Source organism: Anomaloglossus baeobatrachus, chromosome 6 (genome assembly GCF_048569485.1).
Source record: "Anomaloglossus baeobatrachus isolate aAnoBae1 chromosome 6, aAnoBae1.hap1, whole genome shotgun sequence".
NCBI lineage: Eukaryota > Metazoa > Chordata > Amphibia > Anura > Aromobatidae > Anomaloglossus > Anomaloglossus baeobatrachus.
The window spans coordinates 195,025,466-195,049,954 of NC_134358.1; the positions used below are offsets into that span (position 1 = coordinate 195,025,466).

Below are 24,489 nucleotides of genomic sequence, written 5' to 3' on the forward strand. Positions count from 1 at the left end.
GGAGGGGGAAGAAGCTGTGGCAGCGATCACAATATCTGCCCGCTCTTCACGTTTGACTATGCCAGCACGAACTGGGATTCTCAAACATTGACAAAGAAGAAGTGGTTAAGAAAAAATAAATAAATAAATAAAGCCATTAGAGTATAGTGAAGGAACTGTATGTTCTTTTTAATTAAAGTATATTGGAAAAGAGATTAGATTATGACATTAGATAAGTATTTAGAATTAATATAAGTTTTAGCTTCGGACCACCCTTTTAAAGGGAACCTGTCAATTGATATATGCTACCCAAACCATAAGTAACATGGGCAGAGACGAGACTAGTCTAATGCCATACTCAGCTGGCTTCTTCCCCATCACTCTACTTGACAGGTCTCAACCCAAGTACATACCTTAGGTCTGTCAATCACGTGGAGCAGCGTTGGGGAAAGCCAGCCTGAGTCATCACTGGACTGATCTCGTCTTTGCCTATGGTCCCTGGAAAATGTTTATGATTATATTTAAAGGCCCCGTCACACACAACCAGATCGCTAACGAGATCGCTAACGAGATCGTTGTTGCCTCACCGTTTCTGTGCCGCAGCAGCGATCTCATTATGTGTGACACCTACCAGCGATCAGTTCCCTGCTGTGAGATCGCTAGTCGTTGCTGAATGGTCCAGGCCATTTTCTTGAAAGGTGATGTCCTGCTGGGCAGGATACATCGCTGTGTTTGACACCTACCAACGACCTCCTAACACAGTCCCAACGCCCGCCGAGATCGTTATACAGGTCGCTGATCATTACTGCGTCGTTGGTAAGATGTGACTGTGTGACATCTCACCGGCGATCTCCCAGCGACTTACCAGCGATCCTTATCGGGTCGCATCATTTTCAGGATCGCTGGTAAGTTTTTAAATGTGACAGGGGCTTTACTCTGAAACGCCAGAGTTTTGGATATGTTCTCCGCGAGTTCTTTTTTTCAAAGACTGTTCGTTTTTACCCGTTTATTCTCTATTTAATTGAAATTTATTTTTTTTAAACAGTGGGCCAAGCTTTCAGAAGTCCATTTTAGAGATCACAATAAGTCAAACTACAAACATAATTAGGGTATTGCAATCTCAATTTTTTTAAGAACATATTAGTTCTATAAAGTTAACTGTTTCTAATATTAATTTTTATAAGTCAATTATTTCATTTCCAGGAATTCCAAGTGATTATAAGACACCGCTGAGCAGAATTTCTGCTAGTAATGTCCATTAAATAACTGCAAAGCAAACTTTTTCTGTTATTTTTAGCTAATTACACCAGAAACCACAACAGCTGATCCTAGTAGCAGGGAGATGGATGATTTAATATTACCACTTTCTCATGACCCATACCTCGGTTTTCTTCTTGATACATTTCTGTGGGTTGAAATCTTGAAGTGTCTTGCTGAAAATATCCAACAGGAACATTATCTTTTTGCTGTACAGCTAAAGAGAGAAAGTACAATTGTGACTGCCGCGGAACATCCTGTCCCCTGACACCGGCTTCTAGCCAGATATTCTATTCTGTAGTATATATTTTTAGCAGACATTCTGCCAGGCAAAATCCATGTGACATTGCCAGAGATAATGCTAGAAGAAAGATGTAACTGTTACAGCATGTACAAGACACATCCTATACAGCTCACATTACCATTATATCTATGGAAGCAGGAGTCAAAATCCCATCTATACGCATGTAAATAGCTGAGAAATACCATTACATCCAAAGCAACTTGGGATCAATTTAAGAAGTGAATTTTCACCCAATATCCAAATATGTTACAAGTGCAGCACTAATTACTGGATTTTCCAGACTATGATACGCCCCCCAGGTAAGGCTGCTTTCACACATCCGGCTTTTGCAATGCGGCACAATCCGGCACTTTGCAGGAAAACCGCAACCGTTTTTTTTTTGCTGCCGATTGCGTTTTTCCTGCATAGACTTTAATTAGTGCCGCATTGTGCCGCATGGGCTTGCGTTCCGTCCGTTTTTTGCCGCATGCGGCAGATTTAGCCGATGCGGCGGCCGGATGGAACGTTCCCTGGCACGTTTTTTGCTCCGGCAAAAAAAAAACGCATCGCGCCGCATCCGGCCGATGCGGCGCTTTTCCCAACGCATCCCTATGGATGCCGGATGCGGCGCGATGCGGCAAAAAACGCATCCGGCCGCCGCATGCGGTTTTTGCCACTGCGCATGCTCAGTAGCATGCCGCAAGCGGCAAAAACCGGACCGGCCGCATGTAAAAAATGTATGCAAAGGATGCGGTGTTTTCACCGCATCCGTTGCATAGGCTTCACAGCCGGATTGAGCCGCACGGCTCAAACCGGATGTGTGAAAGCAGCCTAAGACAGCAGAAAAGATGAAAAACGTATTTCCTACTAGTTCAAATTTCCCTGCAGATGTAAAGAAATGGAGGGTCAATATCACTAACTTTAATGCATTTGGGTACAACAGGGAGATAATGGATGTACTGCTCGTGTTTCTCTGCAGCATGTTTATTATACCTTAACCACACACACACACACACACACACACACACACACACACACACACACACACACACACACACACACACACACACACACTATAGGAGAAAAAGGAGGAAACACTGGCACCATTCAGCGAGCTAACCGCTCAATCCTCTTATTCCAGGGTTATACACGCATTATATGGCAATAAATTCCATTGCATACTGGCCTCGGTGCTCATTCCAATAGACCACAATTCACAATATCCATGGAGGAGAGACGGAAGGCACTCACCAGAAATGCAGAAAAAAAAAAGCTGTTTATTCAACCATTAGGTCAGGGGGAAAGGCATGGGGAGGTGGGAACACACAATCCGACGGATTGTGTGTTCCCACCTCCCCACGCCTTTCCCCCTGACCTGATGGTTGAATAAACAGCTTTTTTTACCGCATTTCTGGTGAGTGCCTTCTGTCTCTCCTCCATGGACACACACACACATTATGCTCACCTTACCTTCCATCCCATCAACGGACTCCTGGTTCTTGTAGTTTGCTGGTACAGGATGTGTATTGGGTAACCATCGTGACCGATGCCGGAGCTTCCGCTGCCAAAGCGCTGATGTCAAAGGAAGGAGCTGCTTGCCTCTGATTGACCAGCACACTGCCTTTGAGTAGCAGCTGACAGCGGAAGTTCCTCCATCGTCGCGATAGTTACTCGATACACATCCTGCAGCGGTGAACTACAAGAACCAGGAGGTCGGTGATGGAACGGAATGTAAGGTGAGCATAATATGTGTGCGTGCGTGTTTGTGTGTGTTTATGTGTGTTTGTGCAGACTGCAAGAGCGTGTCAGAGTGCGGTTAAAGTACTGAACTGGAAGTGTGTGCGGTGAGTATTTGCTCGTACAACAAAGCTTGCTCGTAAACTGAGTTACAAATTTACAGCAAGCTTTACTCGTATAGTGAAATGCTCGTAAACCGGGTTACATGTTAAGCGAGGTTCCACTGTACATAAAATTGGGATAGAAAAAAATCTTAGCTCATTGTGCAAAAAGCAATCCCCTCATTCAGCCCCATCAACGGAAAAGTAAAAATCTTAGGGATCTCGGATGAAAGCTCATTTATATGTATAAATACATGTGTGGTCAATACAAAGGACTGGCACTTGACTTATTTCTTCGTGTCTAACCCATCTGTTGGGGTTCTATGAGGGGGTAAGTGTAAACCTGGATATTGGTAATGCAGCGGATGTGATTTATTTGGACTTTGCAAAGGCATTTGATACTGTACCACATAATAGCCTTATACTAAAGCTCCAGAAGCAAGGACTAGGGGAAACTATATGCAACTGGGTAAGGAATTGGCTAAAAGATAGGAAACAAAGAGTAGTCATAAATGGTATATTCTCTAAATGGGCTATAGTCAGCAGTGGGGTGCCGCAGGGATCTGTGCTAGGACCAATTCTTTTTAATCTCTTTATTAATGACCTTGTGGATGGGATTGATAGTAAAGTGTCAGTCTTCGCTGATGACACCAAACTATGTAGGATAATAAAAACTGACCTTGATAGTACAATATTACAAAAAGATCTGGATAAGATATCAGAATGGGCAGATACTTGGCAAATGAGATTTAATGTTGATAAATGTAAAGTAATGCACCTAGGACGGAGTAATCCTATAACTGCGTATACATTAAATGGAAGTAAACTCGGGACTACAGAACAGAAGGACTTGGGTATTCTCATTACAAATAAGCTGAGCAGCAATACTCAATGTCAAGCAGCAGCTGCAAAAGCAAATAAGATTTTAGGGAGTATAAAAAGAGAGATTAGATCCCGTGATCCCAACGTATTGTTAACCCTCTATAAATCACTTGTAAGGCCACATCTGGAATATGGGATCCAGTTTTGGGCTCCACATTTTATAAAGGACATTCAGAAGTTAGAGTAAGTTCAAAGGCGGGCAACTAGAGTACTACAAGGAATGGAAGGCCTTCCATATGATGACAGGTTGAAAAAGTTAGATATGTTTAGCTTAGAAAAAAGACGTCTCAGAGGAGATCTCATTTATATGTATAAATACATGTGTTGTCAATATAAAGGACTGGCACATGACTTATTTCTTCCAAAGACAGTACTAAGGACCAGGGGGCACTCACTGCGAGTGGAAGAAAAGCAATTCCGACAGCTAAATAGGAAAGGGTTCTTTACGGTTAGAGCAGTCAGACTGTGGAATGCCCTACCACAAGAGGTAGTAATGGCCGATACTATAACAGCTTTTAAAAAAGAGCTAGATGATTTCATCAGTACACAAAACATTGTTGGTTATAAATGACTTCGTGACCAAATGTAGAACTGGTGGAGAAAGGTTGAAATAGATGGACCTGGGTCTTTTTTTCAACCTAAGTAACTATAACTATGTAACAATACTAAAGACCAGGGGGAACTCATTGAGAGTGGAAGAAAAGTGATTCCGGCAGCTTAATAGGAAAGGGTTCTTTACTATTAGAGCAGTAAGACTGTGGAATGCCCTACCACAAGAGGTAGTAATGGTGGACACTAACAAATTTTAAAAAATAGGGCTGGATGATTTCCTCAGTAGACATAACATTGTTGGTTATAAATGATTTAGTGACAAAATGTATAACTGGTGGAGGAAGGTTGAACTAGATGGACCTAGGTCATTTTTCAACCTATGTAACTATGGAGAGTGGTGATACAAAACTAAACATGTTTTTTTACAATATTCTCAATTTATCTTCATTACTTAAAACCGAAGAAAACACTATGCATCATTGGTATTGCCACAAGATGACTGAGGTAGACAATCAATCCATGTCAGTATTACCGTATTATGAACGCCTCAATAGCAAAACCCCAAAAACAATAGCAGAACTGCATTTTATATTTCCCCATTTCATTATGACTAAGGGTGGAAATGTGTAGATCAATCCGCTATTATAGTATTTTCCATGTAAATATTTAATCTCCCATATAGAAGAACTTTATAAGCAATAAAGAAGAATTTGTTCCAAGAACCAGAATTTCTTACTTTATTCATCAACAACCTACGCCATGGCAGAGGCTTTTGTCCGTGTTCTGAGCTGAATGTGGATAACTGCAATAGTGAGCTGCTGGACTTTTTTTTTTTTTACATGTTGGAAAAACTACAACTGTAAAAGGCATATGTGAAAAAAAAAAATTGTAGTTTTTACCTGGCTGCTCTTGCGCCGGCCATGGTGAATTACATGGTATTTCTGTGGGAAGAAGGAAAAGACCATCCAAGATATCATCCACAATAGCCTGGAGATTGGGCTCTACATGTGGTCGAAGTTGAGAGAAGAAATCTACAGCTCCCATATCAGTCAACCATTGTGTTGCTACAGAATGCTGCAAAAAAAAAAACAAAAACAGTTAATATGGAATCTACATAGATATCATGTATCTCCCTGATACCTCTTATTAGTCCCACCAACAGCTGTAACCACAGCTATCGAGCATTGATATAGGAGAACAGGGTGACAGAACTGAACCATCGCCACCTCTCTGCCCACTTACATTTCTTTGCTTTGTAACATTCTTTACGGAACATCAGAAATTTCTGCATTTTCTTATTGAAAGGGAACCTCACTGATGATAAATGCTGCCCAAGACCCATCACTCAAAGGCAACCGGTGGGGAGAAGGCGCCAGGGACTTGTCCATCTGACTATTGGCCGCCATAGCAATTCAGACTTATCCCCTTTTCCCCCGAGCACATTTTCACCTTCCTGACCAGGCTATTTTTTGCATTTCTGACCAGTGTCACTTTATGAGGTTATATCTCTGGAAAGCTTCAATGGATCCCAATGATTGAGACATTTTTTTCGTGACACATAGTACTTCATGTAAGGCCCCTTTCCCATATCAGTTTTTTGTCGTCAGTGACAATCTGTCAACTTTTGAAAAAGTCGACAGATTGTGGATCTGTTTTTTTCTCATCGACTTGTATTATTAACGGATGGCCTCATGCTTCATCCATCAAAAAATGTTTGTCCGTCAGACGGTGACGACGGCTAAAGTAACGTTTTTTGTATACGTTGAAAAAACGGACAGCGAAGGATCCATCACCGTCCGTCGTTAGGTAGAATGGAGGCCTCTGGGTGCAAGATCCGTCGTCATTCGTCAAATGACGGAATCCGGCGATGGATTCAGTTTCTTTTAACTGAGCATGCTCCAATTATTTAGTCGGATCCGTCACATCAGTTTAGCCACAATCTGCGATGGATCTGTCGAGAAAACAGATTGTGACTGATGGGAAAAAACTGATGTGTGAAAGGGACTTTAGTGGTAAATTTAAAACGATATTTTTTATATGTTTATTTTAAAAATATCAGAAATTTAGAGAGAATTCAAAAAATGTTGCAATTTTCCAACTTTTCATTCTTATGCTCTTAAACCAGAGAGATATGTCACACTAACTAGTTAATTAATAACATTTCCCACATGTCTAATTTACATCAGCACAATTATTGGAACTATTTTTTTTTTTTTGTTAGAAGGGTCCAAGGTTTATCAGCAATTTCTCATTTTTCCAACAAAACCATTTCTAAGGGCCACATCATATTTCAAGTGACTTTTAGAGGCCCAGGTGACAGAAATACCCAAAAGTGACAACATTCTAAAAACTGCACCCCTCACACTGCTCAAAAGTACATGAAGTTTGTTAATCCTATAGATGCTTCACAGGAATTAAGGCAATGTAGAAGGAAAAAAAAATGAAATTTTACTTTTTCCCATAAAAATATTACTTTAGCCCCAAATTTTTTATTTTTTCCTGTGTTGTCTGAGTACTGTTCCGCCCACGGTTAAGGAGGTCAGGCGTTCAGTTGGGATGAGCACTGGGCCATGCTTTCTAAAGGCGGCCAGATCAGCAGACGAGAGCACCCACTAACCCACGTGTCTCCACAATACTTTGGAGGAGAGGGATCAAATCCCACTGCTGCCACCAATTGTGGAGACACGGGAGTCAGTGGCTGCTCTCATCTGCAGATCTGGCAACTTTTAGAAAGACAGCATGGCCCAGGGCTCATCCCAACTGAACGCCCAACCTCCTTAACCGTGGGCGAAACACTACTCAGACAACACAGGGTGAGGGAATCACAATATTAAGGCTTTATTGGATCCCCAAACAATTAACGGCACAAAACACAACCAGCAAAACCACAGAATGTAACCAGCAACATTTTCTCCCTCTTCCGCTGGCTCACCAGGGTTTAGAATGTCCGTGCCTCAGAACTTCCAGGGCTACTTACTCCAAACCAGCAGCACCCCGCTTTCGGCGGGCACCCACCGAGAATGGAATAACGCCAGATTTAGGAAACTGGCTGAGAGCTGCAAAGCCTGTAGTCAGGTGACTGGATTGTTCCAAGCTGGATAACTTCCTTATGTAGTCCTTGATATCTCAGCCGAATCCTTGCATTCGATACTGAAGTCCATGTAGTATTATAATCCAGGTTCTATTATGGCTTGCCAATCGGATCCGCAGATCGTAGATTGGTAGCATGTAGCAGAGTCTACCCGGGCAATGGCCAGTCCTCCTCCTTATACCCCTGAGCTCTCCATTCAGACCACTGGGGTCTTCATGACTGGTGGATAAGACTGGCCTCTTATTGGCTAGATTTCAAGCCGTATACAAAATATCCCTAGTAGTAATGGTCTCTGGCAGAGACAGATAAGTTACATCGCATCTAGCAATACAATGGGAGGTTCGCAAAATTGATTGGTCTGGGTATCTGACCTTCACTGGCCAAGGCAATTACACGAGTCAACAAGAACTTTACCACTAGACTCGTAAGAGTCCTGTAGGACAATGAGATGCTTATACCCAGTTTCTAGACAAGATTTCATCATGTCTGGCTGAATTCTAAGAAACTTAACCTATGCTAGGCACTGACAGCGTCCATGTCGTCACACTATCTTTGGACAATACTTTTTGATCGCTTTCTATTCTTCTTTTGTGAGGCGAATCATTAACAGTAATTCAGGAATTGTTTTTTGTTTGTTTGTTTTTTCCACCATTTCCAGTGTCATAAAAGTGATCAGACAGCTTTAGGCCATGTGCGCACGTTGCATTTTTTCCTGCGTTAACGCTGCATTTTGAACTGCAGTGTTTCAGTGCCAAATTGCATGCGTTCTGCTTCCCCAGCAAAGTCTATGAGAAGTCCGAAAATTCAATGCACATGCTGCGTTTCTAAACGCAGCGTATTGGATGCCAAAAATTGCTGCGGAAATAAAAGCAGCATGTCACTTCTTTTGTATGTTGTAGCTGCCTTCTCCACCAATTGAAATCAATGATGTGGGTCAAAATGCATTTGGACTGCATTTTTGTTGAGTTCCGCATGCTTTTTTGACAAAAAATACGCTTGTCTTTCAGTCGCTCTCTGTCGATGCCAGTCAATCTCTGTCTGTTGGTCGGTCTCTCCCCCTCTCTCATACTCACCGATCACTGGCACAGCACTGCACAGCTGTCACAAAGCTCCGGCGGCTTTTCCTCTTTTGAAAATGCCGGCCGCTCATTATTCCATCTCGTATTTCCTGCAGTCAGACACGCCCCCACGCTGAGTGATAGCTGTCTCACTGCAACCAATCACAGCTTCCGGTGGGAGGGTCTATATCGTGCAGTAAAATAAATAAAAAAAAAACGTGCAGTCCCCCCAAATTTTGATACCAGCCAGGGTAAAGCCACACGGCTGAAGGCTAGTAATCTCAGGATGGGGAGCTCCACGTTATGGGGAGCCCCCCAGCCTAACAATATCAGCCAGCAGCCGCCCAGAATTGCCGCATACATTAGATGCGACAGTCCCGGGACTCTACCCGGCTCATCCCGAATTGCCCTGGTGCGGTGGCAATCGGGGTAATAAGGAGTAATGGCAGCACATAGCTGCCACTAAGTCCTAGGTGAATCATGGCAGGCGTCTCCCCGAGATACCTTACATGATTAACCTGTAAGTTAAAGAAAATAAAGACACATCCAAAACAATCCTTTATTTGGAATAAAAGGCAAAAAAAATACCCTCTTTCACCACTTTATTAATCCCCAAACACCCATCTCTCGGTCAACTCCACGGAGAAACTGAAGTGACCCGCACGATCAGCGATGACGTCACTCAGGTTACCCGCGGCCACCGGGTGACCGCTAATCAGGACGCGACACACAGACAGAGCCGCGGTATGACAATGAAGTCGGGTGAAGTTCATCCGAGTTCATTCTCATCACGAGACTGTCTGTTTCTGCTTTCAGTGGGCATGTAGCAGAGCTCAATTGCCGTGGGACCGCACTGCAAAAAAATGCAGCCAAAACGCATGCAAAATGCATGCAAAACACATGCAAAATGCATCTGTTTTGGATACTTTTTTAGACAAACGCAGTCTTTAAAGTTTTAGAGGGTGCGCTCTTTTCCGCACTGCACAGAACGCAACGTGCGCACATACCCTTATTCTTTGGGTCAGTACAGGTACAGTGGATACCATATTTATATAGTTTTTTTTATGTTTTGCTGCTTTTACACCATAAAAACTATTTTACAGAAAAAAATAGGTTTTACGTTGCTGTATTCTGAGAGCTATAGCTTTTTTTATTTTTTCACTGACAGAGCTATGTGGCAGCTTGCTTTTGTGGGTCAACATGACGTACAATTTTTACTTATGATTTTTTTTATTGTTTTATTGTTAACTGCATGATGTAAAAAACAGTTTTTGCTACGTATTTATTTTTTAAGTTTTAAATATTGGATTGTTACAGACGACAATAAATCTATGTACTTTTTTTTTTTTTTACATAAATATACATATATATTAGATTTTTTTGTTGTTACTTTTTTTTTTTTAACTTTTACTTAGTCTCTTTAAGGAACACTAACTTTCAGGGCTCTGATCACTGACATAATCCACTGTAGTTCTCAATCACTGCGGTGGGTTATAAGTGTCAGAGCTGTACTCGAAGCACTGACACTGTCTCACACAACGTGCATCTGGCATGGTGTGTGAGGATTTTCAAAGCTGGGTAAACCAAGGGTCGTCACCAGGGTTACCATGGCAGCGATTTGGTCTCGGTGATCGCATTACAGGGACCCGATAGCTCGGGAGAGGAGCGTGATGCTCTCCTCCGCCAACTAATGGCTGCGATCACTAGTGATCGCAGCATTTAGGGGGTTAAACTGCCAAGAGCAGTGAAGGCACTGCTACTGGCAGGGACAGTCAGGTCTCAGCTACAAGATAAGCCACAGACCTGGCGGCGATCGTGAGGGTACACCCCAGCGATTGCCAGAGTGTACTGGGTACTTTCTTGGTTGCCAAGGACTAGTCAGCAAGCACGTACGCAGTACGTCCAATTACGGTAATGGGTTAAATAAAAAAGAAAAACTATATATGTTTGGTAGCTATGTACTTGTGCTGACCTGAAGAAACGTATTGCTCAGTTTGTTGTACCATACAGTGAACATGGTAAATAAATAAAAAAAAAAAAAAACCAAAAAAAAAAAAAACACAATTGTGGACGCTTTTGGCAATTTCAACACGCTTGGAATTTATTTCCCAATTTCCAGTGCATCACATGATACAATGAAGGAGGTCTTTAAAAAGTACAACTCATCCAGCAAAAACCAAGCCCTCCTTTGGCTATGGGGATGGAAAAATAAAAATAATTATGACTCTAGGAAAAAGGGGAGGAAAAAAACCCCAAAAGCTTAAAAATGGAAAACTCCAAGCAAGGTCATAAAGAGTGAAGAGGGTTAGTACCATTCTTCTCCTGCCTATGCCATGTTTTCTTATTTTTTTAGATCCCCCATATTGGTCCCAGGGATATGGGCCTTTCTGTTCAGTGCTAATGTTTCTGATCTTAACAAGGAGGCATGGCTCACAGGGAAATTATGCAGATCAGCCTACAGACACTCCCCCAGAGAACCCTGTGAGCCACGCCCCCGAGGTACAGACCAGAACAGAAGCCCCTCATCTCTGGAACCGTATGATGGATATGAAGAAAAAATACAAAACATAGCACTCAGGGGAACAGCTGGAATAAAATAGGGGCAAGGACGGACCACTTTTGCCCGGTGACTGACACTCTAAGGCAGTAGGGACATGTCATATTTATTCCTGTGGACTTTCTTTTGTGATTATGTTACTTACACTACGTTCCCACAATGAGCTTTTGGTACATTTTTGATGTTGCAGAATTTCTGCACCTATTAAAATTAGGTTATGTGCATTTTTTATTACTTTTGTCTCTGTTTGGCCTGTCATGCTTTAAATATAGCTGCTTTGTTTTTTATACGACAATCAATAGCTGAAAAAAATAACACTATGTACGCCATTAGTAGGTTAAAGTATCAGTATATGAATATAATTAAACAAGGAAAAACTCCAACCGGTACATGGATCCAATAAAGAGATGGAGTTCATAATGCAGATTAAAAAGAAGGGAATTTTGTTTACTTACCGTAAATTCCTTTTCTTCTAGCTCCAATTGGGAGACCCAGACAGTGGGTGTATAGCTACTGCCCTCTGGAGGCCGCACAAAGAACTACACTTAAAAGTGTAAGGCCCCTCCCCTTCTGGCTATACACCCTCCCGTAGGAGTACAGATTCCTCAGTTTTAGTACCAAAGCAAGAAGGAGGAAAGCCAATAACAGTTTCAAAAACAAATTCAATCCGATAACACGATCGGAGAACTTAAGAAACAACATGAACAACATGTGCACCCGAAAAAACGAAACCCTAAGAACAAATAGGGCGGGTGCTGGGTCTCCCAATTGGAGCTAGAAGAAAAGGAATTTACGGTAAGTAAACAAAATTCCCTTCTTCTTTTTCGCTCCTAATTGGGAGACCCAGACAGTGGGACGTCCAAAAGCAGTCCCTGGGTGGGTAAAAAGATACCACATGAACGGGCTGTCAGACAGCCTCTTCCTACAGGTGGGCCACCGCCGCCTGAAGGACCTGTCTACCTAGGCTGGCATCTGCCGAAGCGTAGGTATGCACTTGATAGTGTTTGGTAAACGTGTGCAGACTCGACCAGGTAGCCGCTTGGCACACTTGCTGAGCCGTAGCCTGATGCCGCAATGCCCAGGACGCACCCACGGCTCTGGTAGAATGGGCCTTCAGTCCAGATGGAATCGGAAGCCCAGCAGAACGGTATGTGTGAAGAATTGGTTCCTTGATCCACCGCGCCAGGGTGGATTTGGAAGCTTGCGATCCCTTATGCTGACCAGCGACTAGGACAAAGAGCGCATCAGAACGGCGTAGAGCCGCCGTGCGAGAAATGTAAATCCTGAGTGCTCTCACCAGGTCCAACAGATGTAAACCCTTTTCAAATTGGTGAACTGGATGCGGACACAAAGATGGCAAAGTGATATCCTGATTGAGATGAAAGGAAGAAACCACCTTGGGAGAAAACTCTGGAATTGGACGCAGTACTACCTTGTCTTGGTGAAACACCAGGAAGGGAGATTTGCAAGATAACGCCGCTAGCTCGGACACTCTTCGAAGAGACGTGACCGCCACAAGAAAAACTACCTTTTGTGAAAGCCGAGAAAGGGGAACCTCTTTCAAAGGCTCGAAAGGCGGCTTCTGGAGAGCAATGAGAACCTTGTTCAGATCCCAGGGTTCCAATGGCCGTCTGTAAGGAGGAACGATATGACAAACTCCTTGGAGAAACGTGCGTACTTTAGAAAGCCGTGCCAAGCGCTTCTGAAAGAATACGGATAGCGCGGAGACTTGACCCTTAAGAGAGCTAAGCGACAAACCTTTTTCCAACCCAGACTGCAGGAAGGAAAGAAAAATTGGCAATGCAAATGGCCAGGGAGAAAACCCTTGAGCCAAGCACCACGCTAAGAATATCTTCCACGTTCTGTGATAGATCTTAGCTGAGGATGGTTTTCTAGCCTGTCTCATTGTGGCAACAACCTCATGAGATAAACCTGAGGCCGCTAGGATCCAGGACTCAATGGCCACACAGTCAGGTTCAGGGCCGCAGAATTCAGATGGAAAAACGGCCCTTGAGACAGCAAATCTGGACGGTCTGGTAGTGTCCACGGTTGGCCTACCGTGAGATGCCACAGATCCGGGTACCACGACCTTCTTGGCCAATCTGGAGCGACGAGTATGGCTCGATGGCAGTCGGACCTGATTTTCCGGAGAACTCTGGGTAACAATGCTAGAGGTGGGAACACATAGGGGAGTCGGAATTGCGACCAATCCTGAACCAAGGCGTCTGCCGCCAGTGCTCGGTGATCGTGAGACCGTGCCATGAAAACTGGGACCTTGTTGTTGTGCCGTGACGCCATCAGATCGACGTCCGGCGTCCCCCAGCGGCAACAGATCCGCTGAAACACGTCCGGGTGAAGGGACCATTCTCCTGCGTCCATGCCCTGGCGACTGAGAAAGTCTGCTTCCCAGTTTTCCACGCCTGGGATGTGAACTGCGGATATGGTGGACGCTCTGCTTTCCACCCACGTCAAAATCCGTTGGACTTCTTGAAAAGCTTGGCGACTGCGTGTTCCCCCTTGGTGGTTGATGTACGCCACCGCCGTGGAATTGTCCGACTGAATCCGAATCTGCTTGCCTTCCAGCCATTGTTGGAAGGCTCGCAGGGCAAGATAGATTGCTCTGATTTCCAGAACATTGATCTGCAGGGTGGACTCTTCCAGAGTCCACATCCCCTGAGCCCTGTGGTGGAGATACACCGCTCCCCACCCTGATAGGCTCGCATCCGTCGTGACCACTGCCCAGGACGGGGGAAGGAACGACTTTCCCTGTGACAATGAGGTGGGGAGAAGCCACCAACGCAGAGAGTCCTTGGCAGTCTGAGAGAGGGAGACAGTCCTGTCGAGGGACGTCGATTTCCCGTCCCATTGGCGTAGAATGTCCCATTGTAGAGGGCGCAGATGAAACTGCGCGAACGGGACTGCCTCCATTGCTGCTACCATCTTTCCTAGGAAATGCATGAGGCGCCTCAGTGAGTGCGACTGGCTCTGAAGGAGAGATTGCACTCCAGTCCGTAGCGAGCACTGCTTGTCCAGTGGAAGCTTCACTATCGCTGAGAGAGTATGAAACTCCATGCCAAGATAAGTCAGAGATTGGGTCGGGGTTAGATGAGACTTTGGAAAGTTGATAATCCACCCGAAACTCTGGAGAGTGTCTAGTGCCACCTCCAGACTGTGTTGGCATGCCTCTTGAGAGGGTGCCTTTATAAGCAGGTCGTCTAGATACGGGATGACCGAGTGACCCTGCGAGTGCAGAACAGCTACTACTGCTGCCATGACTTTGGTGAAGACCCGGGGGGCTGTTGCCAGACCGAAAGGTAACGCTACGAACTGCAGGTGTTCGTCGTGTATGACGAAGCGTAGGAAACGCTGATGCTCTGGTGCGATCGGCACGTGGAGATACGCATCTTTGATATCTATTGATGCTAGAAAATCTCCTTGAGACATTGAGGCTATGACGGAGCGTAGGGATTCCATCCGGAACCTCCTGACTTTTACGTGTCTGTTGAGCAACTTTAGATCCAGGACGGGCCGATACGATCCGTCCTTTTTTGGGACCACAAACAGATTGGAGTAAAAACCGTGACCTTGTTCCTGAAGAGGGACGGAGGTCACCACTCCTTCCGCCTTTAGAGCGGCCACCGCCTGGAACAGAGCATCGGCTCGGTCTGGTGGTGGAGAAGTTCTGAAGAAACGAGTTGGCGGACGAGAACTGAACTCTATCCTGTACCCGTGAGACAGAATATCCCTCACCCAACGGTCTTTGACGTGTGACAGCCAGATGTCGCCAAAGTGGGAAAGCCTCCCACCGACCGCGGGTGTGGGAATCGGAGACCGCAAGTCAGGAGGACGCCGTCTTGGCAACGGTTCCTCCGGCTGTCCTTTTTGGGCGTGACTGAGACCTCCAAGAATCTGAGCGTCTCTGGTCTTTTTGAGTCTTTTTTGACGAGGCGAATTGGGACCTGCCCGGTCCTCGAAAGGACCGATAACCAGACTGACCCTTCCTCTGTTGGGGTCTGTTTTGTCTGTGTTGCGGTAAGGATGAGTCCTTACCCTTGGAGTGTTTGATGATTTCATCCAAACGCTCTCCAAACAATCGGTCACGAGAAAAAGGCAAATTGGTTAAGCACTTCTTGGAATGAGAATCTGCTTTCCAATGTCTCAACCACAGGGCCCTACGCAAAACAACGGAGTTGGCTGACGCCACTGCCGTGCGGCTTGTAGCGTCAAGAACAGCATTAATCGCGTACGACGCGAATGCCGCCATTTGCGAGATCAATGGTGCTACCTGCGGGGCAAATGCACGTGTGACGGAGTCAACTCGCGCAAGCCCGGCTGAGATAGCTTGGAGTGCCCATACGGCTGCAAAAGAAGGCGCTAATGACGCTCCAATCGCTTCATAGATGGATTTCAGCCAGAGCTCCATCTGCCTGTCAGTGGCATCTTTAAGTGCCGCTCCATCTTCAACTGCAACCAAGGATCTAGCTGCAAGCCTGGAAATTGGAGGATCCACTTTTGGACACTGGGTCCAACCCTTGACCACCTCAGGGGGAAAAGGATAGCGTGTATCTTTAAGCCGTTTAGGAAAACGCCTTTCAGGATAAGCGTGGGGTTTCTGGATTGCGTCTCTAAAGTCAGCGTGGTCCAGAAAAGTGCTTAAAGTACGCTTAGGGTATCTGAAATGGATTCTCTCGTGCTGCGAAGCTGACTCCTCCACAAGAGGAGCTGGTGGGGAAATATTTAACATCTTATTGATGTTAAATATAAGATCATTAACTATGGCGTCACCATCTGGTGTATCTAGATTGAGAGCGGTCCCAGGATCAGAATCCTGATCAGTTACGTCCGCCTCATCACCCATAGATTCATCTCGCTGGGATCCTGACCATTGAGATGAATGTGAAGGCCCGTCATAGCGAGCCCGCTTAGGCTGCCCGGGGCCATCGTCCGAGTCAGAGTCTTCACCCTGAGGTGTATATGCCCGTCCCGGAGCTTGGAGCTGAGGGGGACCAGGGGGCAATGATTGCACAGTGTCCGTGGCCTGAAGTACAGGCCTAGTTCGCAATGTGTCAAGAATTTGTGACATAGTGAGAGACATTCTGTCAGCAAAAGCTGCAAACTCAGTTCCTGTCACCTGGACAGCATTCACAGGTGGTACACCCTGGGTCACGTCCAGCAGAGGTCCCGACTGTGCAAGCGCCGCAGGGGCCGAGCACTGCACACAATGGGGGTCCGTGGAGCCTGCCGGTAGAAAAGTCCCACATGCGGTGCAGGAAGCATATAATGTCTGCGCCTTGGCACCCTTGCGTTTTACGGGCGACATGCTGCTGGCTCTCTGCAATGTGAGAGAGTCTATAGCCAAAGGGTGACCAGCGCTATGCAATACAAAGTATTTGTAGAAACAAACTACTAAGAATACTACTGGCACAAGAGGGGGTGAGCCCTGAGGGCTGCTTACCGCCCGCTGAATAGCGGGTAAGAGGCTGCAGAATTCCTTGTCTGGGTCTCCCCGGCTCCCCTCTGCAGCGCAGCGTGTCAGCAGGAATGGCTGCCGGCGTCTGTGGAGAGGGGCGGTCCGTGGGAGTTCCCAAACAAAAGTGCGGGAAACAGCGTCCCCTCTGTGCCGATTGTGAGGGCTGGAGTATGTAAAAACGACTCCAGCCCTCGGCGCTGATGCACTGGCCAGCGTCCCGCCCCTCTCCTGACTGGCAGGTCTGGGGGCGGGAACGAACGGAAGCAGGCCGCAAAAGCCGGGGACTCGAGTTATCAGCGCGGCCGCCGTAAAAGCGCGGGCCGCGCTGAAGTCCCCGGCGCACCACAAGTGCCAGCCGCGCCGCAGTCCCAGCGGCCGGCGTGACCGATTCCTAGACGTGGCCAGCGTCCCGCCCCTCTCCTGACTGGCAGGTCCGGGGGCGGGAACGAACGGAAGCAGGCCGCAAAAGCCGGGGACTCGAGTTATCAGCGCGGCCGCCGTAAAAGCGCGGGCCGCGCTGAAGTCCCCGGCGCACCACAAGTGCAAGCCGCGCCGCAGTCCCAGCGGCCGGCGCGACCGATTCCTATAAGTGTGCCTGCTTCAGCGAAGCTGAATGAGGCCATGGCACAAGCGCCGTAGCGCTGCTGTCCCCCGGCGCACTACAACACCCAGCATGCTGCGGTGTGAGCGCCTGCACGGGGACACAGAGTACCTTGAGGAAGCAGGGCCATGTCCCTGATGTACTCCGCTCCATCCAGCATCTTCTCCAGGGGCTGTAGATGGAGCACGGTCTCAGTGCCTGGAGACCAGTAAATCCCACTTCACCCAGAGCCCTGTAAAAAGGGATGGGGAAGGAATCAGCATGTGGGCTCCTGCCGCCGTACCCGCAATGGGTACCTCAACCTTACAAACACCTCCGACATACAGTGGGGTGAGAAGGGAGCATGCTGGGAGCCCTGTATGGGCCCTCTTTTCTTCCATCCGACATAGTCAGCAGCTGCTGCTGACTAAAAACAATGGAGCTATGCGTGCGTGTCTGACCTCCTTGCGCACAAAGCTAAAACTGAGGAATCTGTACTCCTACGGGAGGGTGTATAGCCAGAAGGGGAGGGGCCTTACACTTTTAAGTGTAGTTCTTTGTGCGGCCTCCAGAGGGCAGTAGCTATACACCCACTGTCTGGGTCTCCCAATTAGGAGCGAAAAAGAAAAGAATTTAAATGTATTAGATGTAACACAGAATATGAGAGTGCATAGGGAGGTTCAGGTGTGGTACACAAAAGGTAACTCACAACAATCCTAAAACATAATCATAATAGGAGACTGGTTGTAGCAGGTACAGAGTAAATAGATATCCAGTATAACTCAGGATTACTTACAGGTGATCGGACCAAAGTAACTAGTGCAAAACAAATAAAGTGATAATGCAAACATCATACCATGTCATAAGTCAGTTTACCCAAAATGATACCTGTACAGCTCAGAAAGTCACCAGCCCCAACGCGCATTTCGCATTGGGCTTCCTCAAAGGATCTTTGTTTTTTATACTCCCTTGTATTGGGTTGTGTGTGTTTTTGATGTGTTAGCATCGCAAAACCGCTGTAAAAAAACATGCATTCTTTACCTGTGGATTTTACACATGTAATGCACGTCTATTGGGAAAATCTGCTCAGAAAACGCAACCTAACCGCAAGAGTATTTGACAGGCTCAGGATTTGAAATGCGCACCACAGGGCAGTTTATGTTGAGTAAAAAAAAGAAGCACAGTGGGTGTGAGATTTCTGTAAATCCCATCCACTTTCCTGTAACTGTAAGATGTTGTATTTTTCAAGCAGCAAAAACACCAGCATCAAAAGCCCACCAAAAGCTGATTGCGGGAATGCAGTCTGTGACTCCCTGCATGTGTGGAGCGTTAGAAGCAATATATTAAGACATATAATACTAGACTTGAAGAATACATGTTGCTGAACACACACACACCTTCACCAACTTATTCAGAAGCTGTAGGACTTCCTCTTTCATTGGAACGTCGGGGAAGTTGAACCATTCCAGAAGACATACAAACAAGGCCTTTTCTTGTATCAGATCAGCAGGGGTAAGAAGGTTATGGTCCAATTTACAAAGTAGATTTTTCAGTGCTCTTTCTCGAATTTCTGCAAGGTGGTGACCTGAAGAAGATAAAATCAAGCAGTAAGCGCAAAGAAAAGAAAAAAATAAATTCTTAAAGAGGATAAGTCAACTACAACGTTAACACTTTCCTATATTGTCATCTTTAAATTAGTAAATGATGTGATAGCCATTGACAAAATCATGTCTTACCATCATATCTTGAGAAACTAATTGAAAAATGACATTTACCACATCTGCACTTCAGTTAGGTTTTCTAAAATCATCCACCAACATGTGGATAACTGCCGTGTCTTAAAGGAAACACGGCAGTTATCATCCACTAACAGAATATGAAAACTATTAGGCAATATGCGCACGCTTCAGTTTTTTTTTTTTACAAACTGCAACCAAAACCAGGGCTGTGGAGTCGGTAAGCCAAACCTGCGACTCCGACTCCACGACTCCCACATATATTCCTTATAGTTAAGTGAAAAATGTATTGTAGTACAATGTGAACATCAAATATTTCATCATTTTTATGATACAATAATCAAGATATTTAGATAGAACATAAAATATTTTTAATGGAATACAACTTTAGAACACAAAAAAAAACGGTAATATATATAAATACACACACATACACATATAAATAGCTATATCTATATCTATCTATCTATCTATCTATCTATCTATCTATCTATATATATATATATATATATATATATATATATATATATTCGCCTTATTCTGTCTGTCTTGCTCCAACATTCTGTCGTTACCGCGACAAGCGTCTCATTGGCCGCTCCGCCCCCCCGCACGGATTGGCCGCTCGCCCAAGCTCCGCACCCCACACGGATAGGCCTTTCGCCCCGGCCCCCTGCATGCATTGGCATTGGCCGCTCGCCTCGCCTTGCCTCCGCCCCCCTGCACGGATTGGCCGCTCGCCCAGGCTCCGTCCCCCACACGGATTGGCCTCTCGCCCCGGCCCCCTGCACGCATTGGCAACTCAGCCACGTCCCGCCCCCCTAACGCATTGCACGCTCGCCCTGGCCCCGCCCCCCGCACGCATTTCCCGAACCGACACGGAGCCCCGACTCCTAGGTGAGTGCTGTACCCCCGGGAGCCCACACCAGCATACGCCAGCAATCCAGCCGACACATACCCTCGCATTGCTGGAGTTGCCGGCGTACGCTGGTGTGGGCTCCCGTGCGTGCGGGGGGCGGGGTACGCTGGTAACCATGGTACACATCGGGTAATATTGTGTAGCATGGTTACCAGCGTACACCGGCTCCCGGTACACGTGCAGAAGAGAGAAGACAGAAGAAAGAAGACCCCCGATCATACTCACCAGAAGCCGACCGGGAGCAGGTGAGCGCATCTAGGTCCTGCAGCGGCGGAACACACACGCACGCACACACATAAGAACAGACACACACACACACACACACACACACACATCAGATCACACTCACTCACACACACACACACCTCACACACACATCAGATCGCATCCACACACTCACAACATCCAGTGATATCGCTTGCTTCTCGGCGGCGATACTGTGCGTGCAGTGACCTTCCAGGACCTGCCGGAGGATCACATGGCCGGAAGCATGTGGTATCTCTGGATGTTGTGAGTGTGAGCGCGTATGTGCGATATCGTCAATGTGTGTGTGCGTGTATGCGATCGTGTGTGTGCGTGTATGCAATCGGATGTGAGCGTGTATGCAATCGGATGTGAGCGTGTATGCGATCGTGTGTGTGCGTGTATGCAATCGGATGTGAGCGTGTATGCAATCGGATGTGAGCGTGTATGCAATCGGATGTGAGCGTGTATGCTATCGGATGTGAGCGTGTATGCAATCGGATGTGAGCGTGTATGCGATCGGATGTGAGCGTGTATGCGATCGGATGTGAGCGTGTATGCGATCGGATGTGAGCGTGTATGCGATCGGATGTGAGCGTGTATGCAATCGGATGTGAGCGTGTATGCAATCGGATGTGAGCGTGTATGCGATCGGATGTGAGCGTGTATGCGATCGGATGTGTGCGTGTATGCGATCGGATGTGTGCGTGTATGCGATCGGATGTGTGCGTGTATGCGATCGGATGTGTGCGTGTATGCGATCGGATGTGTGCGTGTATGCGATCGGATGTGTGCGTGTATGCGATCGGATGTGTGCGTGTATGCGATCGGATGTGTGCGTGTATGCGATCGGATGTGTGCGTGTATGCGATCGGATGTGTGCGTGTATGCGATCGGATGTGTGCGTGTATGCGATCGGATGTGTGCGTGTATGCGATCGGATGTGTGCGTGTATGCGATCGGATGTGTGCGTGTATGCGATCGGATGTGTGCGTGTATGCGATCGGATGTGTGCGTGTATGCGATCGGATGTGTGCGTGTATGCGATCGGATGTGTGCGTGTATGCGATCGGATGTGTGCGTGTATGCGATCGGATGTGTGCGTGTATGCGATCGGATGTGTGCGTGTAAGCGATCGGATGTGTGCGTGTAAGCGATCGGATGTGTGCGTGTAAGCGATCGGATGTGTGCGTGTAAGCGATCGGATGTGTACGTGTAAGCGATCGGATGTGTGCGTGTCGGCAGAAGGCAGAGGAGCACTGCATGCAGCACAGCTGCTGGGACCGCCCACCGGAAGGCACAGGCAGAAGTGGGGTGTGAGTGTATGCGATCAGATGTGTGCGTGTATACTGTCTGATGTGTGACTGTGGAGCACGATGGGGGGTGCGCAGCATGGGGGATGGAGCACGATGGGGAGTGCGCAGCATGGGGGATGGAGCACGATGGGGAGTGCGCAGCATGGGGGATGGAGCACGATGGGGAGTGCGCAGCATGGGGGATGGAGCACGATGGGGAGTGCGCAGCATGGGGGATGGAGCACGATGGGGAGTGCGCAGCATGGGGGATGGAGCACGATGGGGAGTGCGCAGCATGGGGGATGGAGCACGATGGGGAGTGCGCAGCATGGGGGATGGAGCACGATGGGGAGTGCGCAGCATGGGGGATGGAGCACGATGGGGAGTGCGCAGCATGGGGGATGGAGCACGATGGGGAGTGCGCAGCATGGGGGATGGAGCACGATGGGGAGTGCGCAGCATGGGGGATGGAGCACGATGGGGAGTACGCAGCATGGGGGATGGAGCACGATGGGGAGTGCGCAGCATGGGGGATTGAGCACGATGGGGAGTGCGCAGCATGGGGGATGGAGCACAATGGGGAGTGCGCAGCATGGGGGATGGAGCACGATGGGGAGTGCGCAGCATGGGGGATGGAGCACGATGGGGGGTGCGCAGCATGGGGGATGGAGCACGATGGGGAGTGCGCAGCATGGGGGATGGAGCACGATGGGGAGTGCGCAGCATGGGGGATGGAGCACGATGGGGGGTGCGCAGCATGGGGGATTGAGCACGATGGGGGTGCACACCTCCCCCCAAAACACACATACAGTCACACGCGCACCACACAACACATACACTGGGAACCACAAACACCGCCCTACACAGACACCCACACACACACAGACAACGCCGCACACACACACACACACACACACAACACCCAACACACACACAAATATACGCACATACTGCGCAACACACACACATTGCACAAAACATACCTCCCCCCAAAACACACACACGCACCCCACACTCACACCCACACAAACCGCGCAACACACACAGCACCACACACAGACAACACTGCAGACACACAGCGCTCCACAAACACCACAACACACACACAGCGCTCCACACAAACAGCACCGCTCTCACACACACCCCCACCCAGACAACACCCAGAACATTTACAGCCCCTACACAAACACTTGGCAACTACACACATCTATATATATAACAAAAATCATTCATTAACTACACAATAAATTCTAGAATACCCGATGCGTTAGAATCGGGCCACCTTCTAGTATATATATAATTGCCTTATTCTGTCTGTCTGTCATGCTCCAAAAATGACGTCATTACAGTGACAACCGTCGCATTGGCCGCTCGGCTCTGCCCCGCACGCATTCGCCGCTCTGCCCCACCCCCTGCACACGTTGGCCGCTCGGCGCCGCCCCCCGCACACATTGCCCGCTCGGCTCCGCTCCCCGCACGGGTTGAGCACCTATACACCTCCCCCAGGACTACTCCACCTATTAGACACCTCCCCCTAGGACTACTCCACCTATTAGACACCTCCCCCTAGGACTACTCCACCTATTAGACACCTCCCCCCAGGACTACTCCTCCTATTAATTAGACACCTCCCCCTAGGACTACTCCTCCTATTATACTCCTCTCCCCCCAAGACTACTCCACCTATTATACTCCTCTCCCCCCAGGACTACTCCTCCTATTATACTCCTCTTCCCCCAGGACTACTCCTCCTATTATACTCCTCCCCCCCAGGACTACTCCTCCTATTATACTCCTCACCCCCCAGGACTACTCCTCCTATTATACTACGCTTTCCCCAGGACTACTCCTCCTATTATACTGCTCCCCCCCCAGGACTACTTCTATTATACTCCTCTCCCCCCAGGACTACTCCTCCTATTATACTCCTCACCCCCCAGGACTACTCCTCCTATTATACTACGCTTTCCCCAGGACTACTCCTCCTATTATACTGCTCCCCCCCCCAGGACTACTTCTATTATACTCCTCTCCCCCCAGGACTACTCCTCCTATTATCCTCCTCTCTCCCCAGGACTACTCCTCCTATTATACTCCTCCCCCCACAGGACTACTACTCCTATTATACTCCTCCCCCCACAGGACTACTCCTCCTATTATACTCCTCCCCCCCAGGACTACTCCTCCTATTATACTCCTCACCCCCCAGGACTACTCCTCCTATTATACTCCTCACCCCCCAGGACTACTCCTCCTATTATACTACGCTTTCCCCAGGACTACTCCTCCTATTATACTCCTCACCCCCCAAGACTACTACTCCTATTATACTCCTCACCCCGCAGGACTACTCCTCCTATTATACTCCTCCCCCCCCAGGACGACTATTCCTATTATACTCCTCACCCCGCAGGACTACTCCTATTATTCTCCTCTCCCCCCAGGACGACTACTCCTATTATACTCCTCACCCCCCAGGACTACTCCTCCTATTATACTCCTCCCCCCCAGGACTACTTCTATTATACTTCTCTTCCCCCAGGACTACTCCTCCAATTATACTCCTCACCCCCCAGGACTACTCCTCCTATTATACTCCTCTTCCCCCAGGACTATAACAAAAATCATACATTAACTACACAACAAATTCTAGAATACCCGATGCGTTAGAATCAGACCACCCTTTAGTATATATATATATATATATATATATATATATATATATATATATATATATATATATAGCACTATG

At 47.3% G+C, this 24,489-nt stretch overlaps 1 protein-coding gene across 3 annotated transcripts in view; it reads right to left on the bottom strand.

The window, feature by feature from the left end:
• Window positions 1-24,489, bottom strand: part of RTTN (rotatin) — a 324,013-nt gene that overhangs the window by 272,865 nt on the left and 26,659 nt on the right. For all 3 annotated transcript variants that reach the window (XM_075314609.1, XM_075314608.1, XM_075314610.1), the window contains exons 3-5: window positions 18,945-19,132; window positions 5,691-5,865; window positions 1,361-1,453 (exon numbers count right to left, since the gene is read on the bottom strand). In XM_075314609.1, coding sequence (XP_075170724.1) covers window positions 1,361-1,453; window positions 5,691-5,865; window positions 18,945-19,132 — 456 coding nt within the window. The remainder of the gene's footprint in view (window positions 1-1,360; window positions 1,454-5,690; window positions 5,866-18,944; window positions 19,133-24,489) is intronic.